Here is a 13,015-nt window from a genome sequence, read left to right as displayed (position 1 = left end):
AACCCCCGGCCAAACCCAAATTTCAGGGTCATCTGTTTTTGTATCAACCTGTCATCATACTTACTACACTGTATTACAATAATCTATTTAACCATTTAAGCTTTTCTACTATAGACTACAAGATCCCAAGAGGTAGGCACTGTATCATGGTTTTTTTTGTTTTTTTTTGTTGTTGTTGTTGTTGTACGGGGGGCCTCTCACTGTTGTGGCCTCTCCCGTTGCGGAGCACAGGCTCCGGACGCGCAGGCTCAGCGGCCATGGCTCACGGGCCCAGCCGCTCCGTGGCATGTGGGATCTTCCCGGACCGGGGCACAAACCTGTGTCCCCTGCATCGGCAGGCGGACTCTCAACCACTGCACCACCAGGGGAGCCCTCATATTCATTTTTATTCCCTAAGTTTCTAGCACCACTGACTGTACCTGGAAGGCCTTCAAAATCTTACTTGTGATAGAGAGTCCAATTAGTTGCTCTTTGCCTTACTTTCCCTGCAATTATAGCTCTAGTCAGAATTCCTCTGGCAACATATATTTCTCCCTATTCAAATTTCTTTAGCGGCACCCCAAGTGCCTGCCGGAAATAATCTAACCTCTTTAGCTCGGTATTAAGAAGGCTCTCCACAATCTGACCCAGCCTTATTTCCTCCTACCATATCCCAATTTGTGCTCTACATTCCTGCCAAACAGGTCTGCTCTCTGCTCTGCACAAATCTTGCCCTTTCTTACTTTACCCTTGCTCATCCTGTTTCTACACGTTGAAACTGTATTACGTATTCCTTCCAGGTCTGGCTAACTGATGCCACCTCCAGGAAGCCTGTCCTGACTATTTAACTATCGGGGATCACTTTCCAGTCTTACATATTCTTTATATAATCAATTCTTATTCATACCTATAAAACCTGTAGCACACAGCATGACTTCGCAATACCACAGAGAAAATAAAGGAAAATAACATGCTCTGCAAGAACATATTTGGTGACAAAATTATTTTTATCTCTAAATATACTCATTACTTGTTACCCAGGTCAGTGGAAAGGAAGACGAAAGGCTGGTGTTAGTCATCACATAGTACAAAGGTAAAAATGTCTGCAGAAACTATACCTGAAAATGACCATTTTTAATATCTACTATTTTGTTCACTAATTTTTTCCCCCTAGTTTGAAAGGCACTAGATAACACCCTAACAAACAGGTAAGATATTATTAACTAGTATTAGAATTTCTTTTCCTCTCTTAAAAACAATGGAACAAAGCACACAGGATAGGGATGGGGCTTCAAAGTTCTTTAAGGCAACTGGTACTCTAGGCCAGGTACCACGCTTCTTCAAAAAGCCTACAAAAGAGAGGTAACAGAAAAAAAGACAGGAATTGGTAAGTGAAAAGAAGGCTACAGGGTAAAAATTATTGTAAGTATACCTAGGTTTAATGAACTGTTCTTTAACAAATGAATGATACTCAATGGCCTAGAAAAGTAAAAATATCACAAATATTCTAATGCCTTGGTCACTGGGCATAGTATCACAGAAGAATCCTGAAGAAGGACATGTATTTCAAGTAAAAGGAAGACTATTTATGTCATTATAAACTTCCTCTGTGAAAACAGTAAATAGGGAGTTCTATTTATAGGTGAGGACTGGCAGAAAACGGGGCTGGAAAGACAATGAAGATTATGCAAACCAATACCATCTAATGAACTCTACTTCCACCCAAGTTAAGTCCTTTGTCTAAAATAATGCATCAAAATAAATTTCTTCTAATCTACTACAACCTAAATTTGTTCTAAGAAAAAAAATAATATGGTCCTCATTGAGACGCAGTGGAGGAAACAAAATAAGTACACATACTGGAATTGCTGCAACTTCAGACACCAGACAAGTCCTCTAATGAAATTGTTATAAAAAGATTTAAAATGAACTTGTTCTGATTGCAGAGTGTCAAGAGAACATTTAACTATCTCCCCAAATTCAAATACGGTAACCATTTTAAAGCATCCCCTGCAACAACAAACAGAACTATAATATAGCTCACCAAGGAGGTAGGTAAATAGCACTGAAAGTTTACAGAGCAGACATCCAAATAGGTTACTGATGGGAAGAGGGGATCAGAACAGCATGATGTAATTGGTTCAGATGGACCCATAAGGTTCAATGGACAGCATAAAGCACTGAAAATACCGTGCAGTACAGTAAGTAGTCTGATTTTAAGCACCTTTAAGAAGAACTAGAAGACCCTGGTGGGAAAGGTCTGCTTCCTTAACTCCATACTCTAATTTTAAACTACACCACAGCAGAAACATCTACTTTGACTAGTGCCTGAGTAGGGTCTAGGAAGACCACCACACTAATCTGGGTAGATTTAACATCCTGAGATAATCAAGGTGGACCACGTCAATCAGAAAGAGGAGAACATGAGTATAGCCAAAGAAGCAGAGCAATGAGAGAAGGGGTAAGAGGAAAGAGAGGGTTAGCTATCCCAGAATGATGAGCAACAACAGGTAGCAAAAGAGATGAGGGGTGGTGATGGGGGCAGTGGACTGGGGAGTGAGGGGACAGGGAGGGACAAGAGGAAGCTTGCCTTTCAAACCAGGGAACACTCACTGTACTTCGTCTGAAGTCCAGAGGGAACATAGGCAGAGTTGGTGATAGTGGGCCCCCTCACAGCATGAGATGTCTATGATGGACCACTAAGCAGTCCTCTCAAACCAGGACCCTGGGAAACATGTCAGAAGTAATTCCAGCATGATCTTACCATCTGATGTAAGAATTTTCTAAACTAGAACCAGAAATCCAGGAGAAACATCTGATATTACTATGGCCTTGTCATGGGTCTAATTACAAAGATATTAGACTTGGTGTTCATACATGAACACAGGTGAACTTAGCAAAAGGTAAAAATGTCTGAGTCTTAAAGAATAAGGAGCCACTCAGATTTGGGCCACGAGGGTTTCAGAGAATTGCTAAAACCAAGTCTCAAAATCTCTGAAGTTCTGTGACCTTACTTGTTTTAAATTGTCTTCCTTATTATAACTTGACTATTACATGAAGCAGAGACTTTTTAGAATCACTGTATCCCCAATGCCTTGATCATAGATTTCTCAATAAATGTCTGTGGAATATAACTATATACATATACAAGAGAAAGGAACAGTGGTTTTCAAACTATGTCCAAATAGCTTATGAAAGGGAAGAGGCCATGTTATATAGGACTGCATCTGATAGGCCTGTGCCCCAAACACACATTACAAAGTAATACTTTACTACTTAGGATTTTGGGATTGTGTGTGTACAAGATTTTGTTGGGGGTGAGGGAAGGGTTCCAGTTCTAAAGGAAACTCTTAAAACCACTGGACTAGAATCTTCAAGGTTTCTGTGGTACAGAAAAAGCACTGGTTTTTTTTTTTTAGTTTTCTTTGCTACTAAGTTCTGTGTGTCTCTGAGAAAGTCCCAGGTTCCCTGGACTGCAGCTATAAAATAAAGGAGTTGAATGATATGATTTCTAAGAAGGTTCCTTCAAATTCCAAGCTTATAATAATAATACTTGGGGAAAACAGTTTCAGTGAACACTTTCTTCTAGCACCAGAAGACTTATAAAAGAGAATAAGCAGATTCTCTAGTGTTCTTCAGTAGAGAACAAGCCCTCAAAGCTACAGAATGTACATGCTATTTACATTCTTACTATTTATGCTTCGAAGCCTGTCCTTTCTCTGTGACAGTAACTCTTCATATAGCAAATTTTCTCTGTACTAGATTGGAAACAGGCACAGAGACCAAGTCATGGAGGCGTTTAGAAATATGTCCTTTGTTCCAATAAAAGGATGAAAAATGTAGGAGGTAGGATGTTCTCTTTATGTCCCTTCCCCTCCTTCTGCAGTCTAATGTAAAAGATTAATATTCAACTTCATTTTCCAACACTCTAGGTAGGCAAAGTAAATGTTCTGTTCTACACTATTCACTTATGTGGTAGTTTATGTTAGTTTCTAAAAATTCTCACTAAACAGTAACTATCTCCTTGGGTTTATTTTCATTATAGCATTTATTTCAATGCAAAGAAGCACTTCTCAATTATTTTAATCTAACACATGCAATTAAAAGAACATAAAGGAGAAACAGCCTTTGTTACACTACCATCGTTTCCCAGGGATACAGAACAAGCTGAGCCACGCTAAGAACAGTGGAACAAGACACATGTAAGAGGAACGGAGCTCTAGTTGATATACTGATCTGACCATCATCGTCATTCTTTTTATGAAAAGACTCTCAGCCCTTCTCTGCTCACAAACTAGGGCATGATATTCTCAGCTGAGAGGTTGAACTGGTATACCTTACATGTCTGGGTCTGCTAACTTTTATAGCTCATATCTATAAAATCGTCAATTATAACTATCTTACAAAACACCAAATTCAAGTATTCTCTTTTCTTTTATAGAATTGTAAGTTTTATTAGCTCAGTATCTGCAGCCCTTTGCTCAAGTTAGTTCTTTTTATATTACAAAATGTTTTTAAGCTCAGAATTTAACAGACTCTGCTCTAAATAACACTCAATGAAACAAATCAGAATAACTACTGCCAAATGAGAATAAATAGGGACATATATATTTAAAAGGAAAGTAGGTTCATAAGTCTTTTATGGACTCAGTTGGCCGAGGAGTATGGTTTGCAGCAGATCTAAGCTTGTAGGTTCTATTTGGTGACATGAATAGAAGCAATAAGGATTCTCTCCAAGTTGCTGCTAACATACAGCACCATTACTAATTTTTCATTTGAATGAGAATTTTCTCCACTAAACTTTTACTTTTTATATAGAGAGTTGAAAAAAATTTAACTGACTGCTAACATTTTGTATCAATTTGCAGATACAAGTTATTAACCAATCTTAAGCAAGAGTGAGAACTACCAGGACTTCAGAAAGTCCTGGAACTTCAGGAATATAGTTTCTATTTGCCAAATACTTCCCTCTCTAGCCAACGATAAATTATCTGCTTGTCTAAAAAAGTAACTTCTTGCAATTTATGCTCTTGACTTTTATAAAATGAGTAAGTCAGAAGTACTATAATGAAACCTACAAATATAGCTAGGAATGTTCTTCATACAAAACTAATGGAGAATATATTATCAAGAATCTTACTTTTAAAGTAATCTAGAAGGGATGAAAAGAATCAAGAAAATACTATCTGAGCTTTAAAAAAGGAAAAAAAGACATCTAACACATAAATTTAAAGTGTGTAAAACTATACTCTACTCTTAAAAATGAGTTGCCATTACAAGATTAAAATGTCTCTTAGTTTTATAACTATCTGCTAACCCTATGTATCCCAATAGGAGAAAAAATTTAAAATGAACACTATTTAATTAGACTGACACCTACCTGTGCTTTCTGAAGCAGTTCAATTGTAAGAGGAAGCCAATCAGGAATGAGTTTCTCCATTTCCAAACTAACCATGGCCAGGGCAAGCATGGATCCTTTGAATTGCAGAAGTTGGCTGCAGGCCATACAGTGAAGTAATTGCTTGGTAAGGACTGCCAAATGTTGAGATGGGCTCAGTTTGGGCAAACTAAAAAGTAACTGAGGCCTAGTTGACACTGCAATGGCATGGAACTAAAAAAAAAAAAAAAAAATCGCAAGAACATCATTCTAGTTTTACTCAAATGTCTAGATAAGCTATATACAGAAACTGATGTAACCTCAGGTATTACTCAATTTCTAAGTTTGCAATTTTAGCTTCAATGATTTGACATACACCCCAATTTCTCATTTTTCCTTGACTAATTGCAATAATTTTCCTTTTCCTAAAAATCAGAACAACAACAAAAAAAATGAGTGGGCAATCTACTTTTCAAGTTACTGAAATAGGATTACACATTCAAATAAGAAACTAAAAGATTTCAGGTATATTTACAATGTGAAGAAAATCCAATGGTGTGGCTGTGTGAAGATCCCAATTCAACTTATCCAGAATAATTCTCTCCATCCTCAGAATTTCAGATGAAGAACATCCACAGAAACTATCTCTTGCCAACACCTTCAGTACTGGTATTCTCTATCCAAAGCAAAGGGGGATGGGGCAGGAGGACAGGACAGAAAAAAATAAACTCATTTTTCAGTTTTTGTTTTGGTAAGCAGAAAATAAAAGGATAATTTCAAAAAAGAGACATGACTAATCTTTAAAGGAAAATATTTACCTCATCTTCCTCAACAGTCTTGGCAGCTAGGAAAAAACAGCTGATTGCAATACAACTCAGGTATTTTGGGTGGGCCTAAAATGGGGAAGAGAGAAAAAGCAACTTCAGTGATTCTTCAAAAAGTTGAGTTAAAAGTATGCACACAATTCTATGGAATTCAATTAATCTGATTCCTACGCATTTTTTTAAATTAATTTATTTATGGCTGTGTTGGGTCTTCGTTTCTGTGCGAGGGCTTTCTCTAGTTGTGGCGAGCGGGGGGCACTCTTCATCGCAGCGCGCAGGCCTCTCACTATCGCGGCCTCTCTCGTTGCGGAGCACCGGCTCCAGACGCGCAGGCTCAGTAACTGTAGCTCACGGGCCCAGCTGCTCCGCGGCCTGTGGGGTCTTCCCAGACCAGGGCTCGAATCCGTGTCCCCTGCATTGGCAGGCAGATTCTCAAGCACTGCGCCACCAGGGAAGCCCCCCTACCCACTGCTTTCTAGATCAGAGCTAACTTTTAACTTCATAACCTCAGCCTTATACTCTATGGAAATACTAAGACCATTCCATTGTTGGAAGTTCAACCAATGCTAGTTAGCCAAAGTTAATTTCTATCCAGCAGAGATGAGCTTGATTTTACAAGACATTTTTTTATTTAATAAAATTCCCCAAATTAAAAATATATTTGTATATTTTTTAAGCTAGTTTTATTCTCTTTGCCTGTTATATCAGTTAGATTAACATACTAGGTGTTAGGGGAATTAAAGAGAAAATAAAATAAAGGCTATTAATATATTTCACATGCTTTAAAAAATTATAGGATGCTAGCAGATGAAATTTTCTAATTAAATGTTCACCCAAAAAATTATATGTTCAAGATCCACGATAAGAATGAAAGGCTCCTAAATATATACAGAACCAATTAGTGGGGAAAAAACCTTTCTTGGGTTTGACACCCATAGGAGGGCTTGAATTTGCCTATTTTCCTTACCTATAATGAGCAGGCACACTTTCTACATCATTGGTAGAATAGGGTTTGCCAACCCAGCATCAGAATCCAATTTTAAATAATCAGGACAGGGATTTCCCTGGTGGTCCAATGGTTAGGATTTGGTGCTTTCACTGTCATGGCCTGGGTTCAATCCCTGGTCAGGGTACTAAGATCCCGCAGTTGCTCGGTGCAGCCAAATAAATAACCATGATAATTTAGTCCAATTATATTGAATGACACAGAGATAAGTTATATAACACAAAGAAAACCTGTTTCAACATTTATTTTATACCTAAATATTACATTCCCATGAAGCCTTGGGGAAGGCTTCTGATGACCAGAGTATGGCCTTGATTAATTACTTAATAAACATGCCAACTAATGACCATTGTGCCTCAGTATAAGTGGCAGACTGTCTAGGAATCTTCCAATTCTCTGCCCGTATGAGAAATAAAGCTAGTTCAATACTATCAATGTTTTTAAATAATCATTAATATTAATCAGAATATTACTGTTTAGAAAGCACTGCCATAAATATATCTTCTTTTACAGATGAAAAAACAGTCTCAGAGGTTAATGGACACCACACAAGTGATATAGAAAGTGAAGTCAGATCTTGTTGCTAAGACAGTTTTCCAGGTTCCCTTATTTCTCCATGTACACAACATATCAAAACCATATCCCTGAGGTAATCAGAGTTCATTACAAAGAAAAGAGTCCAACAGTTAACAACTTTGGGTAGGAAATGCAACCCCCAAATCAAGGGCACCAATAATAAATTTAGTACTGAAATGAATCCCAACAGCAAATATGTGGGGGTGTGTTTTTTAAACAAACAGTAGTTCTCAATCCTGGATGTATACCAGAATCATCTATGTAGTTTTTGTTTATTTCAATACAGATGTCCAGATCTCACCTACTAGAGATTCAGATTCAGTATGTCTGGGATAGGGCTCGAGGTCTATTATTTTTAAAGAATTTCATAGTACCTTCTTCTGCACAGCTGGGATTGAGGTTCCATTCACTGTTGTAGCCCTTTAATGGTCTGCTTTAAGCACCTTTAAACTATGAATACATTTTAGATGAATTGTTTCAATATAGATTAACCATATCTAAGTATCTGATGCTAGTAGCATGATAGGACCCATTAAATAAGCAATATGAAAGAAATGATATTTTATTTGGCAAAATTCTCTAATTGTTCCAGAAACTTCCCCTAAATCTGTTTAAAATGTTTAATAATAAGGCCAGTAAAAATCTTCTCTATGATAGAAGCTACAACAAGTCCATTAAAATTTTTGAGAAATATACAACCCAAGAAACGACACTAACCTCAAACGCATCTTTCTCTGTGAAAGGGAGATTAGCTACAGTAGGGGACTAGGGAGAAGGGAGGGGGACTTGATGCTGAGATAAATGTAGGCATCTCAGATAACCCAGACTTCAGGCAATTAGTGTCATTATAATTTAAGTTGCTTTACTCTCAAAAGTAGAAGTTTGAAACATAGAAAGGTAACTTGAGTGGCCATCCAAATTCTTCCACTCCATAATTCTTTGGCTTCTATTTTTTTATACCTAATAACAAAGAATACGGCACCCTCAGCACTGAATACATCATTCCTGCAGCTACATATTCCTAGGCATACAAATAACAACTGAATTGCTTTTCATGCCTTGCTATTGAATAAATGCTGACTTTCTGCTTTAAATCTGTTATGGGCCTACTATGACTGATTTCACATAATATAACCAACAATATATTATAGCAATAGGGACAACATAAAACTTACCTGTAATGCTGCCATTTAACAAAAATACAATGAAGTTATTTTATGACAGTTCAGTTCATTTTGTTATACTCCTCTAGAAAGTATTTATATATTGTTCAGAAAACTACACAAAAGGGATTCAATAAATAAGTAGTGACAGAGAAAAATATGCAATAGGCTTACACTTTTCTAGTCTGATTCACTGTTCACAACTAGTACTCAGTGTGTTAAAAAGATGACTGAACATTTTGCCAATGCTATATGGTTTGTATTAAAATCAAGAGATCAAAACTTTCATAGGTTAAGTATAAATTATGAATACTTGTAGCCAAAAGAAAACTACAGAATATAATTAGAAACATTTCCGAAAACTCAAAGCAATAGCTTATAAGTATATATATAATCTTTAGGAAGGTTTTCCACTCCTTCCCACTTTGTAGAATATTTTACTAATAGTCCCTGGTGTAGCATATAAACCCTCAAAAAAGAAGCTGTATGTAAGTGTATTCTAAAATATTTACCTTTACAGTAGCTAAGAACCTGTCCAAAAGACTGCTAGCCAGAGCAAATGTTTCTGGGTAAAGGTTGAATTGGTACTTGAGTTTGGCCAGCCACTGGATCACTTCATCTCTCTGGGATGGAGAAACATTCTATAAGGGAACAATTAAAAAATAAAAATAAAGTGAACAAGTGAAGTTTCAAGTTATCATCAAGGATATGTTTGTAATTCTTGTTTATAAAAGGTTAGCAAATGCTATGGAATATGTATTTATATGTTAAAAAATGTTTTAAAGTTTATTCAAAATCTATCAAACTTGAGATAAATGAAGATAAAACCTTATGTACTACTTATAGCATTTAATATCAATATCCAATATTCTCTTATTTATTAAATAAAATTTTCACGATGTCATCTCACTATATATCTATACTTTAATTAAGTTGAGGTTTTAAATTTTAGGTAACACTAATATCAACTGATAGTAATTTTGGAAGTAAGTTTTCTTAATTCTTGAGAATAAGAAAATATACTGAATTTCTTTCAAAGGCAGCAAATAGCCATTAAACTATTTTAGGAAACACAAATGGACTATGATAACAGAATGACAGTCCATTAAAAACAAAACTAAAGTCAAGAGGAATAAATGAAAAATATCAGGAACAAGAGACAAATTACACATTTAAAGATGATGAAAGAATATTGAAGGGGAAATTAACCTGAACCAACTTATCATTACAAAGATCACTGCACAAACACTAAACATTACTGGCATTTTAATCTTCCAACATATTATTTTAAACTGCTGGATATAGGCTTAATTTTTAAAAGGTACACACTTTAAAGCAGTATTTAACGATTTACTCTTCAGTTTTGTAAGCACCATAAAAAACAAAACAAACCTAGTAATACTTGATCGACTACTAATAAAACAGATCTATGTAAGTACTACTTCTGCCAGGTAAACACAACAAAGTACAGAAATAATTCTGTGATTAGTGGGAAAGACTATTTTCAATAAGTGAGAGTTCCAGACAAGTAAAGGTTTAATCTAAGCACTGCAGGATTTATCATCATAACCATTTTGGATAGAAATCTCTTTAAAAATAAATATAATACTTATCTCATTCCTCAGAAAGTACAGAGACCACAGCTTAAACCTTTTTCCTGATCATTCAACTTAATGAAATTAATTCCTATATCACAGAAAGATGCCTCAAGAGCTACTAAAGCACGAAGGGCTGTACATCTTGACAATGTATCTCCTCAAACAGGTATTTCAGTTGGAATTTCTTCTCTCCTTCCTCTTGGCTTTCTTTAGTTTGTAAGGAATAAGCGCTTTGATGATCATTATAATCTCTACTATTGCACTGGCTAGTTTCTCTTATTTTATTCCAACTCCTCTTTCTGTCAGTTTTCAGCTTTGACACAACAAAATAAAGTGTTTCTGTGTTGGCCAAACCAACTAATCACACATGTAATTTTTATATTTAGCTCTAAACTTAGTTATAACTGGTATTTTAGAAGGTTAACTGCCATACATTCACCTTCTGGTCAATTCCTTTTGTCAAATAAAGATTGAATCTAGAATACTGCACAAGAAATACTGAGAAGAAAATGAGATAAAGATGGTTTACAACCTCTTATATTTACATCTCACCACCAAGCTGGTGTTAAGACTATGAACAATAATTTGAAAACATCTGACAATCAAGACATTTAACTGAGTTCATATTAATGAACATTAAGTGTCAGTCATATGATAGGTCATGGGAATACAATGAAGAATGAACTCTGGGACTTCCCTGGTGGCACGGTGGTTAAGAATCTGCCTGCCAATGCAGGGGACATGGGTTCAATCTCTGGTCCAGGAAGATCCCACATGCCGCGGAGCAACTAAGCCTGTGCGCCACAACTACTGAGCCTGTGCTCTAGAGCCTACGTGCCGCGACTACTTAGCAGGTGTGCTGCAACTACTGAAGCCCGCGTGCGTAAAGCCCATGCTCCGCAATAAGAGAAGCCACCGCAATGAGAAGCGCGCGCACCACAACTAAAGAAAGCCCGCGCGCAGCAACGAAGACCCAATGCAGCCAAGGGGCGGATAAAAAAAGAATGAACTCCCGCTTTAAACTTTAAAATTTAAAGTCTCACGGTGAGAAGAACAACCAGAAAATGTTAATAAAATATGGTAAGCATTAGAATAGAGACATACACAGGGTGCTAGCAGACCACACTGGAAGGGCACCTGGCCCAGTGTGGGGGTAGAGTAAAAGGCTCTTGAAAGAGACAGTAACTAACTTGTATCTTAAGGTGAGGGGATGGGGCGATCATTTGTGAGGCAAGGAAAAGAACCAAGTATTTTAAACCTGTGAACTTTACTCTGAAGGATAGGACCAATGTCAACCTGGAGGCAATAACCTATTGTTAAGCTCCTCAGATTTGCATATAAAAATCAAGATGGATGGAAAAGACTGCTAGAAACAGATATTCTGACAACTAGTGAATACAATTCAATGAATCAAAAAGAAACAGTAAGTTTCTTTTGTTCATGGGACTGAAATTGTGGGCTTGACAGGTTTGGGGTATATAGAGTAGCAGGGAACTGTATGTCCTGCAGAGACTATTATCCAACTTGACAAGAGGAAACTGGAGTTACGCTATTAAAGCCACGAGTTGGATTCTCACTCTTACAAAAGGAGTCTGAAAAAGGCAGCAAAATACTATCTGGGGGCTTCCCTGGTGGCGCGGTTGTTGAGAGTCCACCTGCCGATGCAGGGGACACGGGTTCGTGCCCCGGTCTGGGAAGATCCCACATGCTGCGGAGCACCTGGGCCCGTGAGCCATGGCCGCTGAGCCTGCGCGTCCGGAGCCTGTGCTCCGCAATGGGAGAGGCCACGAAAGTGAGAGACCCGCGTACCGCTAAAAAAAAAAAAAAAAAAAAAAAAAAAAACTATCTGGATTCTATGGCTTCTCCAGAGGTGGGAGGAAGCAGACACAGCCCTACAGCTAATCCCTGGGTCAGACAGCTCTTAGTATGGTCATTGGTTTTACAATATTCCATCTTCCATAGAGCCTTGAGGTGCTACTTTAAGAGCTGGACTAGGGGCCCCTAAAGGTCCCTGGGAACCAAGTGAAGCAATCACAAAACTATTAGATGGAGAGAGTTAAGTATTCAAGAGAAATTAAATTTCTACCAAGTTGAGCTTTTATCTAAAAGTGCCAAAAAAAAAAAAAAAAGTAATGTTAAGTAAGCCATCCGAACAATTCAATTACAAGGAAATAAACAGGGAAAGGCAGATGGTGATACAATCTGATGAAACTGGGGACGTTTTTAGGGAGGTGAAAGAACAATGATCTAGAGTAGCAATGAGGAACAAAAACACCATTAATTCTACCTTCAGGTCAGAGATATAGGGGAAAAAAAATCCCTAAATAACAGATTATATTATGTAATGTGATTATCTGGTGTTTGACATTAAAAAAATATATAACACAAACATATAACTGTAAGCAGTCCCACAGAAGATGAACATAATGTTCTGTAAGTATGGGTGTAACACAAGGGAACACAGTTAAATAGAGATTTCCATACCATATTTA

The 13,015-nt window shown here is 37.2% G+C and overlaps 1 protein-coding gene across 4 annotated transcripts in view; it reads right to left on the bottom strand.

The window, feature by feature from the left end:
* Positions 1 to 13,015, bottom strand: part of CCNI (cyclin I) — a 32,325-nt gene that overhangs the window by 2,245 nt on the left and 17,065 nt on the right. For 2 of the 4 annotated variants that reach the window (XM_060012323.1, XM_060012320.1), the window contains 4 exons: positions 9,438 to 9,566; positions 6,175 to 6,249; positions 5,892 to 6,032; positions 5,360 to 5,590 (listed from right to left, as the gene is read on the bottom strand). In XM_060012323.1, the coding sequence (XP_059868306.1) occupies positions 5,360 to 5,590; positions 5,892 to 6,032; positions 6,175 to 6,249; positions 9,438 to 9,566 (576 nt within the window). The remainder of the gene's footprint in view (positions 1 to 5,359; positions 5,591 to 5,891; positions 6,033 to 6,174; positions 6,250 to 9,437; positions 9,567 to 13,015) is intronic. The other 2 variants (XM_060012321.1, XM_060012322.1) reach the window with 2 other exon arrangements.

The sequence above is a fragment of the Delphinus delphis genome, chromosome 5 (assembly GCF_949987515.2).
Source record: "Delphinus delphis chromosome 5, mDelDel1.2, whole genome shotgun sequence".
Taxonomy (NCBI): domain Eukaryota; kingdom Metazoa; phylum Chordata; class Mammalia; order Artiodactyla; family Delphinidae; genus Delphinus; species Delphinus delphis.
Note: the sequence above shows the minus strand (reverse complement) of the source record. Positions and strands in the feature narration are given on the sequence as shown.